Below are 22,047 nucleotides of genomic sequence, written 5' to 3'. Positions count from 1 at the left end.
ATTTTTGGATTGCATTTGTAAAAGCTGAATGGGAAATGTATTTTCATACATAGACTATTGTACCAAGCATAGATGAGATTTTTGGGAGAGCTGCCTCAGAGGTGCAGTTTTCCACTGAGAGAAAAAGAATTGCACCTACAAATAAACCCTTAGAGGTAATAGCTAAAGCATCCTTTATAGAAACAACCCCCTTCCTGTTCTATTTGTATTTTCATTTTAGTAATTACCAGGCCTAGAATAGCACACAGTTTGATTGCAGTTTGTGTAACTCCTTTCTATTTATCACTCTCACATTCAAATGCACCTTAAATGCTCAGCTGAATAAATACAATGCAGATTACTGCTTGATGTATTAAATGCCAAACACTATCTTGCCAAAAGCCAAATATCTATTTATGTTTTGGCTTGCATCCATATTCACGCACATTGGGGCTTAATGATGAGTTTTTTATTCTACCATGATATTTCTCTGCATTGGTGTTCCAGGGGAAAAGAGACCATAAAAAAAGATGTGAGCTTCACAGTTACAGAGCCTTCTCTATGATCAGGTTTAAATGGATGGGTTTGAATGTCTTGAGGCTATTGCTTCTCTCTTCAATTTCAAATCACATTGGAAAGCTGTAGAAGGGAAAGTACAATTTAGTGCTTAAAATGAGTATGGACAGACGTGGGAAAGACAATATGAAATGCCAGCTTGTAGAAAGGGCAGTAAAAATAATCAGAGGTCAGACAAGCAGATACAATTCAAAGTGCAAAAGGAGCAAATTGGGTGAGAGGGGACGAAGGTATGGGGAGAGTGGACAAACTTATTTGGGGAAAAAATGAGAAGAGAAAAAGGAAAGGAGGAACAAAGCTAAGAAAGCTTCAGCAAGAACATCATTAGGTTGTTGCAGGCAGGCAGAGGGATTAGAAAAGAGAAAAGCTGTGATCCTGCCCATTGCTGTAAATTCCTGCCATGTGTGGATGGTTCCCAGGGCACAGGTTTGGTTTTGATTTACAGGTGTTAAGGTGAGCTGGCCTCAGTTTGAACCCTGGCTGTCTGCTCTGGAGGAGCCTCTCCAGGATGGCCACTCTGCACCTCCCTGAGTGAGCACAATTCCGTTTCTTTGTGCTTCTTTACTTGGTTTCACTCGTTACCAGCTAAGAACCACTGTAAAATCAGATAATGAAGTCTTACAGACCTCTTAGAATAAAAAATATGACAGCTAATAATAACCAGGGGCACCTGAGCTGTATTTTCTCCTCAGCATGTGGTGGGTTTGAGCTCTCATATTAGGTTTGCCATGGATGAGAAAGATAATTTAGCCATTTTCTATCTGCTGAAGGAGAAATAGTGGAGATAGAAGAGCTATGACAGCAGCTTTCCTATGTTTATGAAGTTGTAGGCTCTGTCTTACTGTCAGGTAAGTAATTATCTTCAGTTACAAAGTCTGCATGTATTAAATAATTCTAGGTAACATTTTCAGTCTTCCAAGCAGCTCAAAAGCAGCTCTGATCCTATTTAAATGACATTTTTACTCAATGCCTTCCTACATACAGTCACACAGACAGATTATATGTTCCTAAATGTGCACCTATCTGAACATCCAAAGGAAAATGAAAGGAATATATTTTTGTGGTGGGAAAATAACTGCTCTAGTGCTGTGACACAAATCTCCATTTGTTAACTGTCTATGGCTGAATTACATTTTAATTTGAGCAACCTGCTTTTGTTTAGGTAAAGAGAAAATAGGAGCCATGAATGGGCCACTTCACATAGAGCAGAATTGCACAAATTATGGAAGGTTTGATTTTCCCTTACTCTTGGATGGGACCCAATTTTTTCTTGACGAGACAATCTCCACGATTTCACATCTGGTGTCCTGCTGGTGCTTCATTTTGCTGTTGTGACACTGCAGAGAAATAGAGCTCCTAATTTGCCGTTTGAAATCCACAGGCGTTGATAGGAAGCTTTTGCCACTGCAGTGTAGTATGGATTTCTGCAAATGGTAAGAAAACCCTGAGATGAAGATTGCAGAATCTGCAGAGTTCTTACAGGTTTTGGGGATGATACTGTTTTTCAGTATTAGGAGTAATGACTGTCACTGTCAGTGCCAAACCTCTGGGGAAAGATGTTTCGATTTGGGCTGGGAGAGACTGGGGAGGAAAGAAATTGTACTTAACTCTTCCCAGTCACTGCTTGTTTGCAACCAAAATGAGTAAAATGAGAGCTGCTCCAGCCCTTTTTACACCAATACTCATGAAACCAGCACCGTTCTGGAAGAGATATTTTCAGGGAAGGTGCACACAGGGAAGTGCCAGCCCCTGTGAATTCTGGAGGAGAAGGGAAGGTGAATTGGCTCTCAGAGTGCTCAGCCTCCCCTTTAGCTGGGGTAGTGCTGGCACTCAGTCCAGCCCTAATGGAGTTTTGTGTGCAGTGCTGAGCTCAGCCTGGTGGTTTCCATATTTCTTTTACCTCTCAGCGAAAGTAAATTTTCACAGAATTCACAGCATGACCAGGTTGGAAGAGACCTTCAGGATCGTAGAGTCCAACCCAGCCCCAGCAGCTCAGCTAAACCCTGGCACCCAGTGCCACATCCAGGCTTTGTTAAACACACCCAGGGATGGGGACTCCACCACCTCCATGGGCAGCCATTCCAGTGTCTGTTCAGGAGACATTTGTGTGCCCAAGTCACTCTGATCAAGCCAAGGGCTGTGAGAGGAGCTTTGCAGAAGGTTTTGGTGCTGTTGTGCCTCCCATCCCTGTCCAGGGACTCTGCTTCCTTCCTGCCCTGCCCAGAACCTGCCTCATCCCACCTGCTGCCCTCCAGCTCCTGCTCAAATCTTTTCCGTGGACATTTTGTCTCTCCCAGCACCTCATTCCGGGGGAAGAGGGTAGGAAAGCATTTCATGCTTCATCTCTAATCACAGAATCACTGGGTTGGAAGAGACCTTCAAGATCATGGAGTCCAACCCAGCCCCAACACCCCAGCTAAAGCCTGGCACCCAGTGCCACATCCAGGCTTTGTTAAACACACCCAGGGATGGTGACACCACCACCTCCTCAGGCAGCCATTCCAGAACTTTATCACCCTTTCTATAAAAGCTTTTTCCTAATATCCCTTTTATTTCCTTTGACACAGGTTGAGACTGTTTTCTCTGGCGCAGATTGTTCAAATATGATCATTTAAACTATCAGGTCTAAGCCGCTTGAACAGGCTCACACTGAGGATGCTGAGCTCACCCTCAAGCTCTGGGGGATGCCCATTGCTTGGATTTTCTGCTTCCCCCCTTTCCCTAAACTGATTATTAGGCAAACTGTTCAAATTTCAGGTTCTCTGAAGAACTTGGTGTTTGTGGAAGGTACTTTAACAGGAATTTGCTATAAAATCAGGGTAAAAAAGGAAAGATGCTGAAGGTTTATCTGGGAGGTGAATCTAACCATTCTGGTTTCCTGCAGATATATATTATATCTTGTCTGTGGCTATGTATTATTTTCCTTGGCAGAATGCCCCATGAAAACTTAGCCAGCTGTAATTACTTCATTCCCTTAATTGCAAATAAAAAGACTTAAAAAAAGCCATGAAAATTTCCAGTGGAGAACCCTTCGTGTGCTGCTGTTGAGTTTAGACATGGCTTAGAAGGTTGTTCCAGTTCTGGTTTATGTGATTTTTGACTCCTATTTTCTGTTTCTGACACCATTCTCCCTCACAATAAATAAAGCAAAGGTCGTGCCACAGCTCTGTTGGCACCAGGAGTGTTTTGCAGGGCACCTGTCAGAGCTCACTGGCTGCCCATGGCCTGGCCCCTCTAGGTGAAGCTGTGTTGCATATTTGCACATTTGGTACAGCTTAAAGGAAAAAAAAAAAAAAAAAAAAGAAAAAAAAAATCATACACAGAATTAGTTTTAAGTCTTCTCTAATTGTATTTTTAATCATAAGATTGGTGACATTTACCTTTCATTGTGTCATTTTATTTCTCATTTTGTGCTTCAAGCGAGTGTTCCCCAAACTCAGTGCTGCTTCAAAATGCTTAATCAAATGAAAATGCTTATTTTCCATCACTGGATTTATAGCTACAGTCATGATAGATTAAAGAAAAAAAAATTTGAACAGTTTTGTGACAGCAATGAAGAAATATTTCAAGTCATTATATGCATTTTAAAATTCATTGTGTGCTTAAAATACAGTGTATTTATCTACGTGCACCATGAGCTCTTTTCAAGAATATGCAATTACTCTTTATTGAATGCCAAACTCTAAGATCTCAAAAACAAGCTGGATGAATTAAACCTTTTATTTCCCAAATGGGGACATCTGAGACTGCTCAGCCTTTGTGGCTTCCAGTCAAGGGGCAGTGCTCTGAAACAGGGAGGTGACGATAAATATCTAGTTAAGGAGCTAAGTAGTAGTGTGAAAAATAGATGGATAAAGAGACTTGAAGGAAAGGTGGGAATTTAGGGGGGAAAAAAAAAAGAATAATAGAATAATGGGTCTTCTTTTATTCTGGTCAAGATATGAAGGAAGAATATAAAGATATTTCAATGTTGTAAAAAGAAGCCTTATGCAAGTGGGGCAATCTCAGTCTTTAGTATTATTATACAAGTGTTCAACATTCTTGGGAAACTGTGTTACACCTATTATTAGTATTTAAACTGGAATATAAATATTTTTTTTGGAATATTTACTGTAACCAGTGATGGGGCAGTGTTTTTGAGGGAGAACCCACAGAGATCCCATGCATCATTCTCTCATATCAAGTTCACTTTCTTGAAAACTGAACTTTGCCTCCTGCAATCAAAAACCAACAGGATCTCACCAAAAATTTAACAGGGACTTATGAGCACAAAGTTGTCTAGTTGTAAAGTCTAAGTCCCTTGGAGAGAACCCTTTGTACAGAAATATGTCTGGGAAAAGGTGAAACCAAAGAAACTGCATCAATGTTGTGATATAATCAATCATTTTGCCTTAATTACAGCAGCTGCCACTGTGGCTCTGTGGCAGAGACCTAAAACCTTGACCAGAAACGTAGAGGAGGCTTTCATAAAACCTTCCTAAAACTCATTTTTTATCAATGTTTCTAGACTTGTGTTCAGCAGAATGCAGAACTGAGCACTTTGTGTTTCTAAATTCTTGGGGTGTGTCGCAGGCACAGAGAGCCCTCCTCGTCTTCCGCATCACATCAGCTTAATTCTGCGCCAGCCAAATGAGCTTATTTTGAGGTTTATACTCAATAGAGCTATAAATTATTTGATGTCAATGCAGGGCTTGGGAAATGAAAGCAAATATTTGCTGTAGCTGGCAAACAAGGAGGTGCCAATGCGTCTCTGCCTCCCGTGATGTGTTTGAGCTCCGGGCGCGCCGCCTGCTCCGTGCTCAGTAAAGACCCAGCTACAAACAGATGGGGAAGGCACAGGTGTAAGAGCTAAAAAAACACTCATTTTTTCTTCCTGTTTTTCATACTTGTCAGTTTTGTGAGCTCACTGCTCTACAATTCAACCTCACCACCTCTGAAATGCCGGCCTGTTGCTGAGTGCTTTGAGAAGGATGACAATTAATGAGTATTTGTTACGAATGACTGATTAGTGATGGGATTTCTATTAGGAAAACCTGAAAAGAGGCTTAATAATATCATCCTTTTCAGTCCTTTTACCCTGTGAATTTCTTAGCTCTCTTGGATCACTGACTTTGTTATGTGGCATTAGAGAAAGCATTTGAAAAACAGCTGCTAATAAAGCACATGTGTATTCTGTTCCTATGGCTTCCACTTCTGTGCTTCAAACAGAATGTGTTCAAACTGAAACAAAGATTAATGAACATCTCATGATGTCCAGTGATCTGTTATGACAATGGAAGAGCTTCATGTCCAATTATTTATTTCTATAAATAGCTGGTGTTTTCACAAATATATCACGGCAGTGTGCAGAAAACATTCTGAGCATTGATTTGAGGCAGCTTATCTGTTTCTGGATATGAGGATAGCTGGATATCCTTAACAGATTAGGAAAACACAAAATGAACACTACAGATACTGACCTTTTGAGCTGCTTCCTTCAGTTTAGGCTATTCCTAAGTATGAATAGAGCATTTTCTGTAAGGAATCACCTGATATCTGGGATTTCTATCATCAAAATTGATTGTGCTTTTTATTTGTTTACAAAGAAAGTCGAATCATTTTTATCTCCTAATGTTTCAGAAGTTGAGGTGATAGGGAGAACTTTTTCTGTCCTGCAAAATATTGTCTGTTCTATTTTGAGGTGAACCTGGGAACTTTCACAGTTACCATGAAAAAAAAGAAATATCTTGGGAAAACCACGGCCACAGGAGATTTTCGTGTAATGTCTGGTGCTTCCAAATCCAAGTATCTCCACTCCTCCAAGACACCAGACAAGTGTTTAGCCACCAAATATTTTCTTTTTGAAGCTTTTTTTCAACATGTAAATAAATAATTTTCATTAGAGATGAGAAATTTTTTGTCCCACTCATACCTGGTTTCATTGGTTTTGTTCTCTCTTCTGTTTTACATAGTAATAGAAAAGTTTCAGAATGAAATGTTGGGCCAGGTTCTCTGATGTAGAGGTAGGTACGTGGAAATTTGAAGACCTCTTCAAGTCAGCAACAGATTTATCCCAGCCCTTGGAGTATCTGGTACCCTCTGTTGCCCTCTCACCAGAAAACTGCATGTGATGCTGAAATCACTGTGCTTGATAAAATATTAAAGCAAAACCCCTAATGCAGAGTAGTTACACAATAAACCAAAGAAATGCCCTTCTCTCTCTCTAGTAAATACTTCTTTTTGATTGAATTTTTCCTCCTTTGGAATTGTCCTTAGATTTTCAGCTGTTCCTTAGATACTGAGCAGAGTGCTGCCTTTTCCTAGACCTGTTCAATAGCACAATGCTCAGATGGCAATTTATTTCCTCTTTACAGCTGTCTGATGCTTGCAGATTAGATGTTCCAGCCTGGGCTTTGAGTGGCAGAGTTTTGGGAGCATGTGTTGAACATAGCCTGACTTATTTAATTGAGTTCAGCTCATAGCACAGCCTCAATTACTAGTTTAATTAAGAAGAAGAAAATAAAAAAAAAAAAAAAAAGAAGAAAAAAAGGAACCAAATAATAGAAGGAAGAATGAAGTTTTGAATTATAATTGAGTGGTGCTTCTGTGCTCAGAGTTCTTGGGGTTCATCACTTGTGTGGTGAGACCTTGTCTGACTTAACAGGGATGGGAATGGATCTCAGTGACTTGGAAGCAATCAGGATTTCCAGAAAGAGCTGAATCCCAGGGGTTTATCCTTTTATTGGTGTAGGTTTCACAGGGATTTGGGCACCATCTGATCTGCTGTGCTGATTGTCACCGTTGCTGTCTCCCCATTATGCTTTGACAAGCAGGCACCTCCCTTGCTAGGTGCCATCAAGAAGCAGGTTGAATCAAGCAATTACTGCTTGCTGAACACAGGAGCAGCTCTTAAGGAATATAAAGTGGTATCCTTACTGCTCTTCAGTCTTCCCTCTTTTGGAAAAAAATGTGAAAAGACCAGGAGCAGATCTTTTAATAAGGTAAGAAAGGAAATGAGTGCTCTGCAACAGTGGTGCCTGTGTGTCCCAACCCAAGCTATCTTCTGCCTCTTCACAGAGGGCAGTGAGGAATATGAGTGATTATAAACTGCTGCAGGTTGTGAGATGATTCACTGGGGTGTGTCAGAGGAGGACAATTGTGGTGAAGCAAAGGGAGGGGAAGAAAGCCCCAAGTTAATCTGTGCTCCCTGTGTGATTAAAGTGATTAAAGTCACTTCCATTGCAGGTAATTGTCACCAACACCTTTTCATAAAAAATCCTTTCTTTAGGATTTTTCCTTCTTCTGGGAAGCTGAGGCCCCAGAAAGAGAAGGTAAACAATTGTTATCTGCTGCTGTGGAATGCAATAGGTGCACCTGTGGTTGGCCCATGTTGCATGTTTACAATTAAGGGCCAATCAGGGGCCAAGCTCTCTGGGACAGATTCACAGAGAGCTCCCTTGTTAATTCATTCCTATTCTATATTTAGCTTAGCAGCTTCTGAACTTTTCTCTCTATTCCTTTTAGTATAGTCTTAATGTAACATATATCATAAATTAATAAATCCAGCCTTCTGATCATGGAGTCAAGATTCTCGTCTATCTCTCTCACCCTGAGGAACCCTTGCAAAGCCATGTAACAGGTAATATGCAAAGTAGGTATCAATTATATTTCTGGCGTCAGACAAAAATAATGCAAAGAATAGGTTTCATTAATGATGCCTGTGGATTATTGCTTTTATCCTGTAATCAAGCAAGCAAGCAAACAAGGAGCAAGTGCCCTGCTCCCCTCCAAATCCCAGCAGGCTGTTTGCTGATCCACTCTCACTCGTGTCAGTGTGTATCAGTTTTGCCTTAAAATAAAGAAGTTAAGCCTTCCTGACAGGTAGGCACACCATGATGTGCTTTCAGGCTGTCTGCTGCAGAGAGAATCTTCTCCTCAGCCTGTATCAGCTTCTTTAATAAAAGCATCTCCATCAATTCCTCTTGGGCTGCATGTGCAGCTGCCTTCCTTGTGTGGCTCAGCCTCCTTTCCTGCTGTCACTCAGTACCTGAGATATCAGGAACTCAGCATTTGTATTGGGCTTTATATTGTTTCTTCTTCTCCTAAAATGATAATTAGTTAATTAATTAAACTAATAAGTTAAGCAGCTCTAAAATGCAACTGTACTCATCACTGTGTGCCTGGTGGAGTGGAGACTTGGGGAGCAGTGCTACTTGGAGCAAGGAAAAAGAGATTTAGTGAGCACTGATGTGACCAAAAGCCTGTGAGATTGAGCGGCATGAATCATAAATATGTTAGAATTCCTTTTTTTGTGTAATATTAATGACATCAGCCATAACTTACTTCTTTGAGTTCTGATAATAAAATAGGAGAGGTAGTGTAGCTGGCTCAGCTATCAGTTCATGCTGACATAACCTAACTTCTTTGGTCATTAATATAGTCCTATACTTGGCCAGAAAAGTATTTCTATTTTATTTTTCCTGCTATTCTTTCTTCATTTTTTTCCATTTTAGTAATTTTCAGAAATAGTCCTTCTATCTAATCCTGTGTGGGGTAGGTTGGTATTTGAAACATTATTACAGAGATGGTGCATGCAGCCATTTCTGGGGTGTACAAATCCCCCCTTTTCTCCTCATTCTGCTTGGAGCCAGGGCTGCTAACACATCTCTACATTTCTGGTGTTGCAGAGGAGTAATCAGGAGGCAGATTTGTTTGCTGGCTTCAAAATTGCTTGTGGAATTCCTTCCTTGAATAAGGGAAATCAGGAATGGGTTCATTGTGCACTGCAGGGGAGTTGTGGGCTGGGGTGGTCCTGTGTGTCCCATTCCTCAGAAATGGGACAGCCCAGGGCAGAGTGGAGCAGGGCAGGAGGAGAAGGGCAAAAATGCCCTGTATTTTTCTGTTCTGTTAATCATTTATGATTTGTGACTTTCTGGAATTCTTTCCATGCTGAACATGCCATCACTCCATGCTTTTATCTCCAGAGACCAAGGAGGAGTCAAATTCTCATAGCAGAAAATTTCTGGTTGATACAAATAGATAGATAGATAACCCAGTAATCCCCTGAAATAATATTTATTTTGTTGTTGAATATCTTGGTACGTTTTCCCCATGGTTTTGCAAGTTCTCTGGGAGGAGACAGGGAATTTATTTTATTTATTTTATTGCTATCTTCGTTTGTTTGATTTCAGCTAATCCCTTCATCATTTTTGTTAACAAAGCTTGTTTTTTTGCTGCCACATTTTTCCAACTGCTTAAAAAAAATATATAAATGTGTTTGGAGTAGAAGTGGATGCTGTGACTCTGGATCACCTGACAGCATCTTTAATCCCACAATTCCCACGTTGCTTCTTGCAGCCTCTTATTTAATTCATTACTTATGTTCACAGATCTGTAACAAGCACAGTGAGTGTATTACACATATGGCTTTTCTATAAAGTACTTTGTCATGCCAGCACAGGTTTTCACTGCTCTTCAAATGACACAAACTTCATGTGGAAAGTAGCAGCAGATAATTCAGTAAATAGAGATTATTAGAATGATCCGCTCTAATGAAAAGGGAAATTTCAAACCAATGACTGAAATAAATAAATATATGCATATTTATCACTTTGAACATCAAGATAGAGAACCTCCAGCAGTTTACTCTTACACTCCAGTCAGTATCTCCATATCATTACATACCTCCACATACTGAAACATTTTTGTCTTTGTATTCTTCTTGGCACTCAGTAAATTTTTCAGGAAAATCTGTGAAAATATTTCCTAACTAGAGCCAAAAGCAAGAACTCCTTTTTAGCAATTATTTGTATAACTTCTCTGCCAAATTAGAAATTTATTAAGTAATGTTGTAGATCATTGATGGGCTCTCAGTTGGTGAACCTTTGGAAGTCAAAATGGAAATATTTCTGTTGTTTATGTATTTGTGTTAGAAATCAGCGCTCCTTGACTTTAAATCCTGAATATATGCACAGCTTTCTAGCAGCTTCATATTAGTTCTAGTAATTAGGCACTAATTACTAGTGGTATCATAAATAATTCTTCCTTCCCACTAGGCCTTGCTGCTGTAAATTAAAGGTTAACAGATCAAGAATAGATTAACAAAAGCAAAAGCACAAGAGCCTTCTCCGTGGTGAAATAAAACCAATTTCTTTGACACTTAACTGAAATTGAGTTCTGTTTTGTAGTGCCTTAAGAAAAAATATCATGAACATTTAAAGAGTGTGTGATCTCAGAAGAGATAAAACAATGCAAATACAGTATTTCCAACTTAATTTCAAATATTACAGTTCTGTAAAAATCCTTCTTTGCTTTTTCTTTTTACTAACTTGATAATTTGTTGCCTATGATCTTTGTTTTAGACAAGACTTTGGTTTGGGTTTTGGATTTTTTTTTTTTTTTAATTTAGTATGCAAGTACAATTTTGATGAGGAAATGACTCGTTTACTCAGTAGTTAATGAGGAAGCAAAACCTATTTTTACTTACTGTCAAATGCCAGGATAAGATATGGAATCAGGTAATTCCCTTGTTGCTGACATTAAATGATGCTCCAGGTAGGAATTTGTAGTGGGAAGGTTTGCAGCTCTGAGTCCTGCACAGAGATTTGCCATTACTGAGCCTGGTGTGGACCAGCAGCATCCAAACCAACCCCTGCAGCTGAAAATATTTGAAATCCAGAAATATATTTGAATATTGAAATATTTCAAATATTGAAAAATATTTGAAACATCAGAAATTCAGATGTAAGTTCTAATATTCACTTCAAAACTTATTATTTTGCAAAAAAAAAAAAAAATCCCACAAACATTAAAGAACAGAGATTCCTAAGCAGGACCCTCAGAGTGCTGGATGAGTATCTTTGTTTTATTTCATTTTGTGCAATTATAGTTTGGCTAGATGCATTTTTTAATTGGTGAGCCCTGAGTATTTCTCATTGCTGTTCACCACTGAAATCATCAATTGAATCTGAATAATTCAATTTATAATAATTCTGCAAAGTTGGCTGCATCACCCCAAAGGAAAGCCAGGACACAGATTATTAGTTCTGTCCATTGCTGCCAAGCACAGGCTGTCTGTTTTCTGCTGTCTATTTTCTGTTCCACACTGTGATAAATAACCATTGGCACAATCTAAACCAGCTCAAGGATTTATTGTGTTAGTGGTGTTTGCTTGTGGAGATCAAATATTAAATGGTTTTGCTCCTCTTTGGCATAAGGTAAGGTCATTAACATGCATAAACTTAATTTGAAGTAATTTTTTATACCAATTAGAATTCATATATTTATTTGAAATATAAATTTCAGGTGTAAGTTTTTGTCAGAATAGTCTTTTTTACAGCCTCACCTGTTTCTTCATCCAAGATCTTCTTCAGCTTTGATGCAATTGATTATATTTAATGACTTAAATGTAACCCAAGAGCTTTGAGAGCAGGGCACTGAGGGGTGTACCAGCGCTGTTGCTTCCCCCAGCATGCAGAAAAAAGCAGAAAACAAACAAACAAACAAAAACAAGAAACCAAAATTAAAACCAACAAAAAAACCCATAAAGCACCCTACCAAAAAAAAAAAAAAAAACAAAACAAAACCAAAGCAAACAAAACAACAACAACAAAAACCCACAAACAAAACTAAAAATAAGCAAAAATAAGCCCAAAACACCCCTTACATCTTTCCTTGAATTTTCTGGAAAGAAAAAAAAACAAACCCCCCTCCCTTTTGTTGACTGCTAACTCATCATAACTTAAAATCATCAGTTTTTAGGGTCTGAAGCCTTTGGGATCTAAAGTCTCAATGTAATCCTGGCCTTTCTGCCTGAGAAGGAGTCCTGAGATTCCTAAAGCTTGCATACTGTGGGTTTTTGATTAATTTAATGTAATCCTACATAATGATGATTATTGTAGCATTTTCTGCATAAGATGGATGAGACAGGTTCTCAAATGCCAGCTATTACTGACATTTAATCTGGTATAGGTCATCAAATACCAAGGTGCAAGAACTGTTTTAATTTATTTTTTCTCATTAATAATACAGTTTAAAAGAAATTAATATTGCAAAAATGTTTCCTTTTTCCATTGCTTGTCACTAAGTGGGAAAAAGTTGGTTGACAGAAATCACATAGCTGAAGACAAAGCATCCTGTGTCGCGATTGATGCTGGTGGTGTGGAAAACATGATTTTAACTCCCTGACAAAGTGAGTGGGCCCATTTTCCACATTTCACAGCGCCAAGTGCTCCATGCAAGCATCATTTCTCAGGCTGGGTTGAAAAGGCCACGTCTCAAATTGTGGGAGGGAAAAGGCCCTGGAGAAAGGAGGCTGTGTTTGGGAAATGATGGGCTCCTGTGTCTAGACAGTCACTTTTAAACTTGCTTTAAAAACTTGCTTTAAAAAGCCCTTAAAGTCACTTTTAAGGACTTGCTGCTGTCCTGATTTGCTCTGAGCCTGAGCTCAGCTCTAGGACAAAAATTAAACCCTCCAAACTCCGCACTGCTTCAGCTCCTCAGCTGCAAGTCAAACACAATTTCAGGGATCTTCTTTATTTCAGCCTTTATTGCCCTACAATCGTTGAACAATTAATGAAAACTTTCCCCCTTCCTCCCCACTTCCCTCCTATTTTCACGGTAATTTTTAATATTGTCACTTTTCAGCTAAGGGAAAAGGTTATTTATTAAGTGGAAGGAGCAATAGAGTCTGACTGCACATAATATCTTGTGAAAATTAAATACCTTCAGGAAAAGTGCAGCGTTTATTTCTTCTGTGAAAGAGCTTTGGTACAATAGTGAGGAAATCTTTGAAAGTCAGTGTATGAATATGTGTGTTCTGTTCTGTACATAAAGGAGTGCGTGTAAAGAGTATAAAAGGTCACCTGGCACCATTTTGATGCTCCAGAAATCATTCAAAGTAGAATAATCAAAACTTGCACATTAAAATACCTATCTAGAGTTGAGTTTGAGGGATAACAAATATATCAGAGCCTGAGTTGCCAATGAAGAAAGAGAATTTTCATTTTCTGTGGCAAAATTATTTCCCTGCATCTTGCACATCTGGTAAAGGAGCGGAAATGGACCATATTACCCTCAAAAATAAATACTCAGGATAATCCAAGGACTGTTCTTCATCATGTTCCAGATTTCAGTATCTCTATCATCAGTGTATGGTTTGAATGTAAACACATATTTTATAGCTATAAAAAATCTACTAAATTTTTTCTTTACTTTAGGGAGGATTTATATCTACTTTTTAAAAAATATGACAGAGATTTTATGGTATTATTTAGAGGTCACATTAAAAGTCTACTTAAATGTTGATATAAAGCCATGTAACATGGCACTTTGTTTATAATTTTTTTTTTTTTCCAGTGGATCAGCACATTGATTTGGCACAGCTGGTTTGTGATAAAATAGGAATAATCAATGTTTCTTCATTTCTGCTCTAATTGATGAGCTTGTAGTTGCACATGGGGAAACACATTTAGTCTGAAAGGACTCCTAATTCCAAATTTCTGCGTCTGATTTAAGTCTGAATCCTTACATTTTCAGATAAAGGGCAGTAATCTGACAAATAAAGACTGATGTTCAGGGCCCTTAATGAATCCAGGAATAAACCTGCAATGTGTCTTTCATTTCAAACTGACAGTTATTAAAACTTTGCATGTATTTATGGGAAGGATGTGGCTGAAAATGTAATATTTGATTTGCTTACTGAAATTTCATACTGGGAATAAATTTGGAAAATTCAGAGAACATGCTTTTTATTCATAAAATTACTTTGTGCACAAAATTACTCAAGGTAATTAGATTATTTTAATGAAAAGATATTGGATTGTATGTAGACAGAGAGCAGATTTAAGCAAGTATAAATTTGATATGTTCTAAGGGATGCACTTTTCCACGGGTACATCCTATTGCTGTAGGCTTGATATGGGAAAAAGCAAAAACCAGAAACTTCTTGTGATGAGAGTGCAAGGCAAACTTTCTCTGCAATTTTATCCGCAAGCAAAACCTGGGAACTGAAATTCCATTTCTCAGTGTGTTTGATTTATTGCTGTTATAGTCCTGATGTGCTTTTTTTGAGCATGTACAGCCACAACTACTCATAAATGGAGTAAGAATTAGAACCTGGTAGGATTGATATGGGTTTATTACACATTACATACATATATACATATTACATATTACATATATATAAATATATATATAAAATATGTAAGATGAAATATTTCATGTTTTACACATTCCTCTGCATAGGAAGAAGTAGAGCTTGTGTGAGAAAATTGCAACTGTGACAAAACATCATGAGACAGAAACTCAGCTGTACAACTTTCTATCCTACATCATCCCTGCAGGACCCAGAGGTGGTGGATGAGTGCACAGGACAGGCATCTGCACTCTCACCATCAGAAAAAGCATATTTGGGTGGAAAAAGGAGGGACAAACATTTATAAGGATTATTATGAACTTTTAATAGGTATATTTGATTGAAACCCCTAAGACAAATAAAGGCTTTTTATACCCTCTGTAGTGGAAGGGATCAGACTTGAAGCATAGCATGCAGGATTGCTAAAAAAATTGGGGAGTACAGTCATAACAATATAATAAACAACCATACTTGATTGGCAAATTGTGTTCACTTTATAACACCTGGAAATTCACATTTCTGTGTCTGTAAGGAAAGGGGAGCTGGGGGGACCTGTTGATGGCAAACCAATTTAGCTTTCTAACAGACGTATTTTTATAAGTGGATGATGAACAGTTTAAATAGAAACAAACAACAAAAATTATGACAACTTGTGTCTTCTGTAGCAGTGAACCAGATTTGCTTTGATTTTAATCCATCCCCAAATTCTCAGCCACTTTCCCCATTTACTGCTGAGGCCTCTACCCCCGTTGCTTCAAATAAGAAAACTTTTGTTTGAATTGGCAATTTCCCTGCAAAGAGAAGTGCATTTCATGACAAATGTCCCCCCTGGGGTCTGGGTTTTGCTGATTTTTGCCTGTTGCTGTGCAGCAAGCAGTGAGTGGAGCTGGGCTCTGCGTGCTGAGAATGAGTTGTCTGACTGGGTTTTCCTTTTATCTGCAGCCTGACCCTGTGCTGCTTCCTGCCTGGCACTAAATCTGCAGCTCTCTAGGAGGAGAAACCATTATTATTTCACTCACTGCTAGATTTCCAAAATGCCAGGAACATTTGGAACATATGTCCTCCTTTGCGCTGCAGAAATCACAGAGGAACTTAATAGAATTTCACTCCTGTGCAGCACAAAAACATCCACTCCATATTTCCTTCCAATATCAGTTACAAAAAAAAAAAATAAAAAAAATACGGCACTTTGCTGGAGAGCCAGAGAGTTTCTAAGCCCCCAAAATAGCGTGGGAAATTGGCCTCCAGGTGATGGATGCTGCCTTGTGCTGAAAGAAGCAGAGGAGGGAGAAACCCAAATACCCAAATCCAGTGATATTTCAGTTCCTCCTCTGGGGAAAAATTTCCCTTTGCCTCAAACCTGGAATTGCTTTCAATGTGTGTGTGTGTAGCAAACAGTGCTCTTCAAGTTCCTAAAATCTGTCTGGGACACTGAGGGCCATGGATCATTTATTACCAAAAATTGGCAAAATCTGAGGGTGACCCATTTCTTTTGGTTTAGATGTGGATGAAAAAGAAAACTGCTGAACCCAGAAACCAACCTAAAAAATAATCAGAATTAAAAATGCTTCTGGACCATGCTATAAAGCTTATTATTAGTTAAATGTGATGTAAATTCAATCAAATCACATTCATTTTTTGAAATGCAGTAGAAATCAGACACAGGACTGTGTGGCTGTCCCCTTCTGGGAATGCAGTCAGTGGATTCTCACGGCACAGGCTGCAGGAGAACCCCAGGGGTGTTTTCACACAGTCCTTTTAATTAGCTGCTTTGATCACCTCCTCTGAAGCAGGTTCCTCGTTCACCACAGTCCCCACAATTTTAGTTATCTTATTTGTCCTGCAGTAAATATGGATGGTGCCACTCAATGCCAATGCTGTTCTCATTATGCTTCAAACCAATTAAATTGCACAGCATTTCTCTTCATTCCAATTCAAACTTTTTTCCCCACATCATAATCCTGCTCCTAAATTAGTAAAAAAGCCTCTAAGTTTTTGTGACTTGTTCACTTTGCTAAGATCAACTGCATATCTTTAGTTGTCTTCTGTCTTGAAAGTTATCCTCTCAGTGTAATTTCTGAAAATTAAAACCTGTCCTTTCCACTCATGACTTGTGTTGAGGTGTGCTAGGAATTATCTACTTTAGTCTAGTTAGATCTTGTCCAACTTTGCCTCTTTTTCTATATATACTTTACTAATTTGCTTTCTATAATATTTTATTGGTTTTTTATCAAGGAGATCTAGAATTTGTATTTTTACTCCCCAATCTCTGATTGTTCTGTACAGTGTTTGGTGTATCTTAGGTGCATTAGAAATCAGCAGTTTTCAGTCATGCAAGTGCCCAAAGGTAGCTTTACAGGAAAAACAATTCTTTCTCTGCTAATTAAATAGGTGGATTGTGAACGGGGTGAGTGAAAGCTTGGAAAACAAAAAGAAGTGATGAGAGAAGGTTCTGGGCAAAACCAGTGGTGATAAGGGGTTTGGCTGCTGAAATAAGGTAGTAACTATCTTACAGATGTCTGTAAGGAGAACAACAGCCCTTTGAGGCCCTCCTTACATATTTTTGAGGCTTGATAATGTAGGAAAGATGAATGTGAGAGCAGGGACTGGGCAGTTCACTGTCACTTTTGCCTCATGGCAGCATTCTTTTCCTCTGGAATCAGTTCTGTTTGGTAACATTTCTTGCTCTTTTTAGTCAGTGGGTTTGTCAGGTAGGATTATTTGAAAAGGCTGGAGAGTTGTCCTTGCTCAGATGCGGACAGAATAGTCCCTGTGTATTTATTCCTTGCTGGAACCAAACCCTCTGGAAAATCTCCAGCCATCACTTTTTAAGACTCAGTTGTTAGACTGAGGAGGGTACGCGTAATAGAGGGAAGGATGAGTTTATGTCAGCAGTGTAACAGAGCTGTGAAAGTAGCAAATGTCATCCAGGGGGGGCTGAGACTCCAGCTGGTGCTGGGTGCTGTGCAGACCCCAGTGAACTCAGCTCTGAACAGCAACCCCAGTGCTGGCCATGCCTGTTCAATCACTGGCCTTAAATTGGAATAACTGCACAGGAGGGCAGCAGAAAGGGCCTGTCCTATCAGAGGAGGAGGTCTGCCTTGCCTTGCTTATCTCCAGCTGCTAGGCAGAGGGAAAGAATTTGATTTCCATCTAGAAATAGCTCTGGAGAGGGGGACGGGTGAAAATAGCTGTTTAAGCCAAATAAGCTGCTGCAGAAATCAGTCTGTGTAATTCAGCCTGGAAGATATCACCATTAGTTACTAGGTGGAGATTCATAACTGCTGGAACCACAGTGAAACCATTCTGGAAGAGTCAAAACAACTGAATACTCTTGAGTTTGCTACTTCACTTCATCAAGTCCTGCAAAGCACCAGGACTTGATGAAGAAGATTCCACTTTTTGTTGTTGTTTAACTAGAGGCAGAATTCCGAATTTCCACACGTGATGTCTATGGCTTTCAAAAGATAATCTGCCTTAATAAAATTCAGTTTAGTGCCAACATTTGTGCTGTTGCAGCAGCCTCAATTAGCAATCAATGAGCCCCATTGGCAGGAAATGAAGGCTGCAGTGGACTCAGCTCTCTGTGAGCCCCAGTGCCCTGAGCTGGGCTCTGCAGGGACATGCACACTCAGTTTTCCTCCCAAAATTGCTCTGTGAATGGATAAAAGATTTCATTGCCCTCTGCTGAAAATGGAGAGGCAAACCCAGCACCATTTGTGAGCACAAAAATCAGCCTAGAGCTGAAATAAATATTGTACAGCGCATCCTTTAGAGCTCCCAAGGCAAAGGCACCACAGTGTAATTGTGGGTCAACTTCCTGTGTTAGAAATGCACTTCTGCTTTAAACCTCACTCTAAAAATCTGCATTGGTCATTAAATACAGAGCTGCATTTAAAGATTACACACTAAAGCATTTAATTTTCTTAATTTAATTTTCAGAGCACTTTGGTCATGCAGCAGCACTTAGGGAACTACTTTCTTGTTCTGTCTTTTACCTCTTCCTTTAATCATAAAGTTTCATTTTTGTCAGTCTCAAGGAGGAGAATAATGATTTTTTAGAGTAAAAAGAGTGTAATTTACACATGAAGTCATGATAACTTGCACAAATGATGTTAATATAAGACAGATATTGAGGAAAATAAAGAAATTGACCCCCTATTCCACAAAGCTGGAGCAACTTCTTAAATTCTTATATATTCTTAATTCTTAGATATTCCTTACTGGATCTATTTGCTATTGACATACAAAAATTTTATTTGTTGTCTGATCTGAAAAGATAGTCTTGTTGTAAAAGCTAATATATATATATATTTCTTTTCAACTTTTAATTTAATCTTTAGAAATATTAATTTATTAATTAAACCAAACACTATGCAGAAGAGGCAGTGTCAAGTCAAACTTCAGGTGTTTGTAAGTGCTGTGTGTCTGGATGTGTATTTACATAAATGTGTGTTTATATATTTATTTATACATGAGTGTCTGATCCCAGCAAACCCAGGTGGTTCTATGATTCCAAAATGAACTTTATTTGAATTATTGAATATTGAGATACAAAGTTCCATTAAATAACATAAATCAAATCCCCAGAAGTACAGACTGTGGTCTGGAGTACATATAACATTTTAACAACTTATTTTAAATATATATAGGTGTTGGCCTTGTTATTTCTGATGATCTGAATACATACATAAATAAGTGTATATACTGCTATATACACTTTTTTTTCTCTTTTCAGTCCAAATTATTTTTGCTTTTCAGGCATGATTTTTACTTTGCAAATATTCTGTACTAGGACATATTGATTTATATAGACCTGGATGTTAAGTGTGTGTTTTTAAATATATTCTTAGAGTACAGCTGGAATAAAGAATGCCAATGAAGGACAGGACAGGAATTCAGAATTATTTTGATAAATAGAAATCCCTGTCAGGAATGGTGCTATCCCTCAGGAATGTTATAGGTAAAGTTTATTCTGCCTTATGGCCTGGTGATGGACTACATGACCTTTCAAAGTCTCCTCCAGCCCTATTTTATGATTCTGAGATCAATTCATTTTGGCATTTGACAGCTCCTGCACATAGACTATAGATTATTCTAATCCCTTTACTTTTTTAAAAAGTTATTGTGTAGGGTTTTTTTCTATTTTGTTTGTATTTTTTGCACTTGAAACACTTTACTCTAAAATGTATTCTTATTTATTTGAAGGCTGAAAATAAAGGATATGGGTTTCATTCTGCTGTTCAGCAAATAGCCCAAAACTGGATTTTTATGAGAAGTTACAAGGCTATAAATTACTGCTCTGTCACATAAAGATATCTGAAGTTTTATGTGCTGTTGATCCAAAGTTATTCCCATTAGTGGTAATAACTAGGAGATAATTCACTTCATTTGGATAATGAAATCCTTGTTCTCAAAGTGGTTTCAGTAACGTTCAGCCTGGAATCAGATTATTCTTTAGAGCATGTTAAAGTCATGGCAAGGTGGTCCTCAGCCTGCAAGTGTAATTTGTTCTCACAAATAGGTAATCCTGTTAAAATATCGTCGGGTTAATCAGAATTGATTCGCTAAGCCCAGTGAATGCTGATCAGGCATTGGGTTAGGGAGCTTTAGCAGCAGTTTTAAGCCTTTGATAGTTTCCCATTATTCCTGGATGGAATGACTCACTGGATTTGTGGAAGCATTTTGAAACCTGAGCACCTTTCCAAGGCTGGGGACAAATGAACTACAGACTAAAGCAGCTCCTCCAGAAATAGATGCTAAAGCACCTGACAGTGGGGATCCCTGTATTTGTTATAGCTGATGTGCAATAACTGTTCTCCAGACAACCTGAGTGCTTTGTGCTTTTGTCGCTGTTATCTGTAACTATCCTACCATTCTTTACAAATAATGGTTAAAAATGAATTTAGGATGGTAATTTTAGAGTGTTACATGGTGCATCTGTTTTGTAAAGAGATGCATTTAGAACTTCTGTGCTTTACATTTGAAAGATAATTCTGTGTAATTGTTAATTTGTTAGAAGATATGGTGAATTTTAAAAATAATTGTGGGGTATATAGGAAATTGAAATCACAAAGAATGAAAACTTCCTTTTTCCAGAGCCAGCAGGATCTTTGCACTCTGCTCACACCCTTTAAAACTTACAACATCTTATTTTCTTTCAACAGCAAGCTTTTCTTTACAGACTACGGGAACACTGCCAAGGTGGAGAGATGTGACATGGATGGAATGAACAGGACGTGGATAGTAGACTCAAAAATTGAACAGCCAACTGCTCTGGCATTAGACCTCATCAATAAATATGTGTACTGGCTTGACATATACCTGGAGAGTGTGGAAGTTGTTGACTATCAGGGGAGAAGGAGGCAAACAATAACTAAAGGCAGACAAGTAGGTATTTATTTGTAAATCAGAAAAAAGTAATAATGTCAATGAATGAATGCACAAAATGCTAGCAGCTACAGGAATTTCGTGATTTTTAACCTTTTTAATTCAGATGTGTTGGAATTTAAAAGATGCAGCTACATGTTTTGGTTTATCTGCAATTTAGCAATTTTGCAAGTTATCAATATTTCCAAGCAGAGTCTCATTAACAATGCACCTTGTAAGTCACCATTGCTAAAGACTTCAGGAGGGAAAATCTGGGGTGGAAAGGTGCAGGGAGATAAATCATTAATGACAAGATGTCCTTACCCACTCAGGAAGGAGAGACTAACAGGCACAATAATGTGAAATAGAATAGCAAAAGCTATTCATCCATTCAGACTAATCTGGATGCCCTTAAATCTTATTTTTGTTGGTGGCAGTGATGCTTTTCACAGCTGATCCTGATGTTCAGAGTCATAAATACAAACTCTGGGACTGTGAGTCTTAGAGCAGGAGCATTTCAGTTCATTAGCCTGGAGAGTGGAAAAGTTCTCTGGCACTTGTGAGTTTTATGTAAATCCAGGGAAAATCATCAAAGACCAAACTGTTCTGGTCACTACCTGGACTTCCAGGTGTGGGCACCAAGTTTGCATGTATTTCTGCCTGAGGTTAAACAGGGAATGTAAAAATGTGCAAAAACAAGAAACATTTTACCAGTTCTTCTGTCATTTGTTGCTTCCAAGCAATCAGTGTTTAGGAAAATGCAACTGGTTAGACTTTTAACCAAAAAGAGGCAGAAAATGTGACAAAAAGCAGTGAAAGTTGTGATTTGGCAAACCCCTTCCTATTTCTGCCAATCTATCCCCAGTCTTTAACCAGTTCTGGAACAAGAGGTCTTGAAAACTTTTGGGTTTTTTGTTTTTGTTTTTGGTTTGTTTTTTTTTTTTTTTTAAGTATCATTTTGCATTAGATATTTTAAAAGCTAAAATCATTTTCAGAAGCCATTAAAAAAT

The 22,047-nt window shown here is 38.4% G+C and overlaps 1 protein-coding gene across 5 annotated transcripts in view; it reads left to right on the top strand.

Moving 5' to 3' along the window:
• The window catches only part of LRP1B (LDL receptor related protein 1B), a 641,000-nt gene that overhangs the window by 389,511 nt on the left and 229,442 nt on the right, over window positions 1-22,047 (top strand). For all 5 annotated transcript variants that reach the window (XM_054278342.1, XM_054278341.1, XM_054278340.1 and 2 more), the window contains one exon: window positions 20,836-21,058. In XM_054278342.1, coding sequence (XP_054134317.1) covers window positions 20,836-21,058 — 223 coding nt within the window. The remainder of the gene's footprint in view (window positions 1-20,835; window positions 21,059-22,047) is intronic.

The sequence above is a fragment of the Melozone crissalis genome, unplaced genomic scaffold (assembly GCF_028551555.1).
Source record: "Melozone crissalis strain CALT ecotype California unplaced genomic scaffold, PUWL_Pcris_2 ptg000023l_1, whole genome shotgun sequence".
Taxonomy (NCBI): Eukaryota; Metazoa; Chordata; class Aves; order Passeriformes; family Passerellidae; genus Melozone; species Melozone crissalis.
This window is presented reverse-complemented; position numbering and strand designations above follow the sequence as displayed.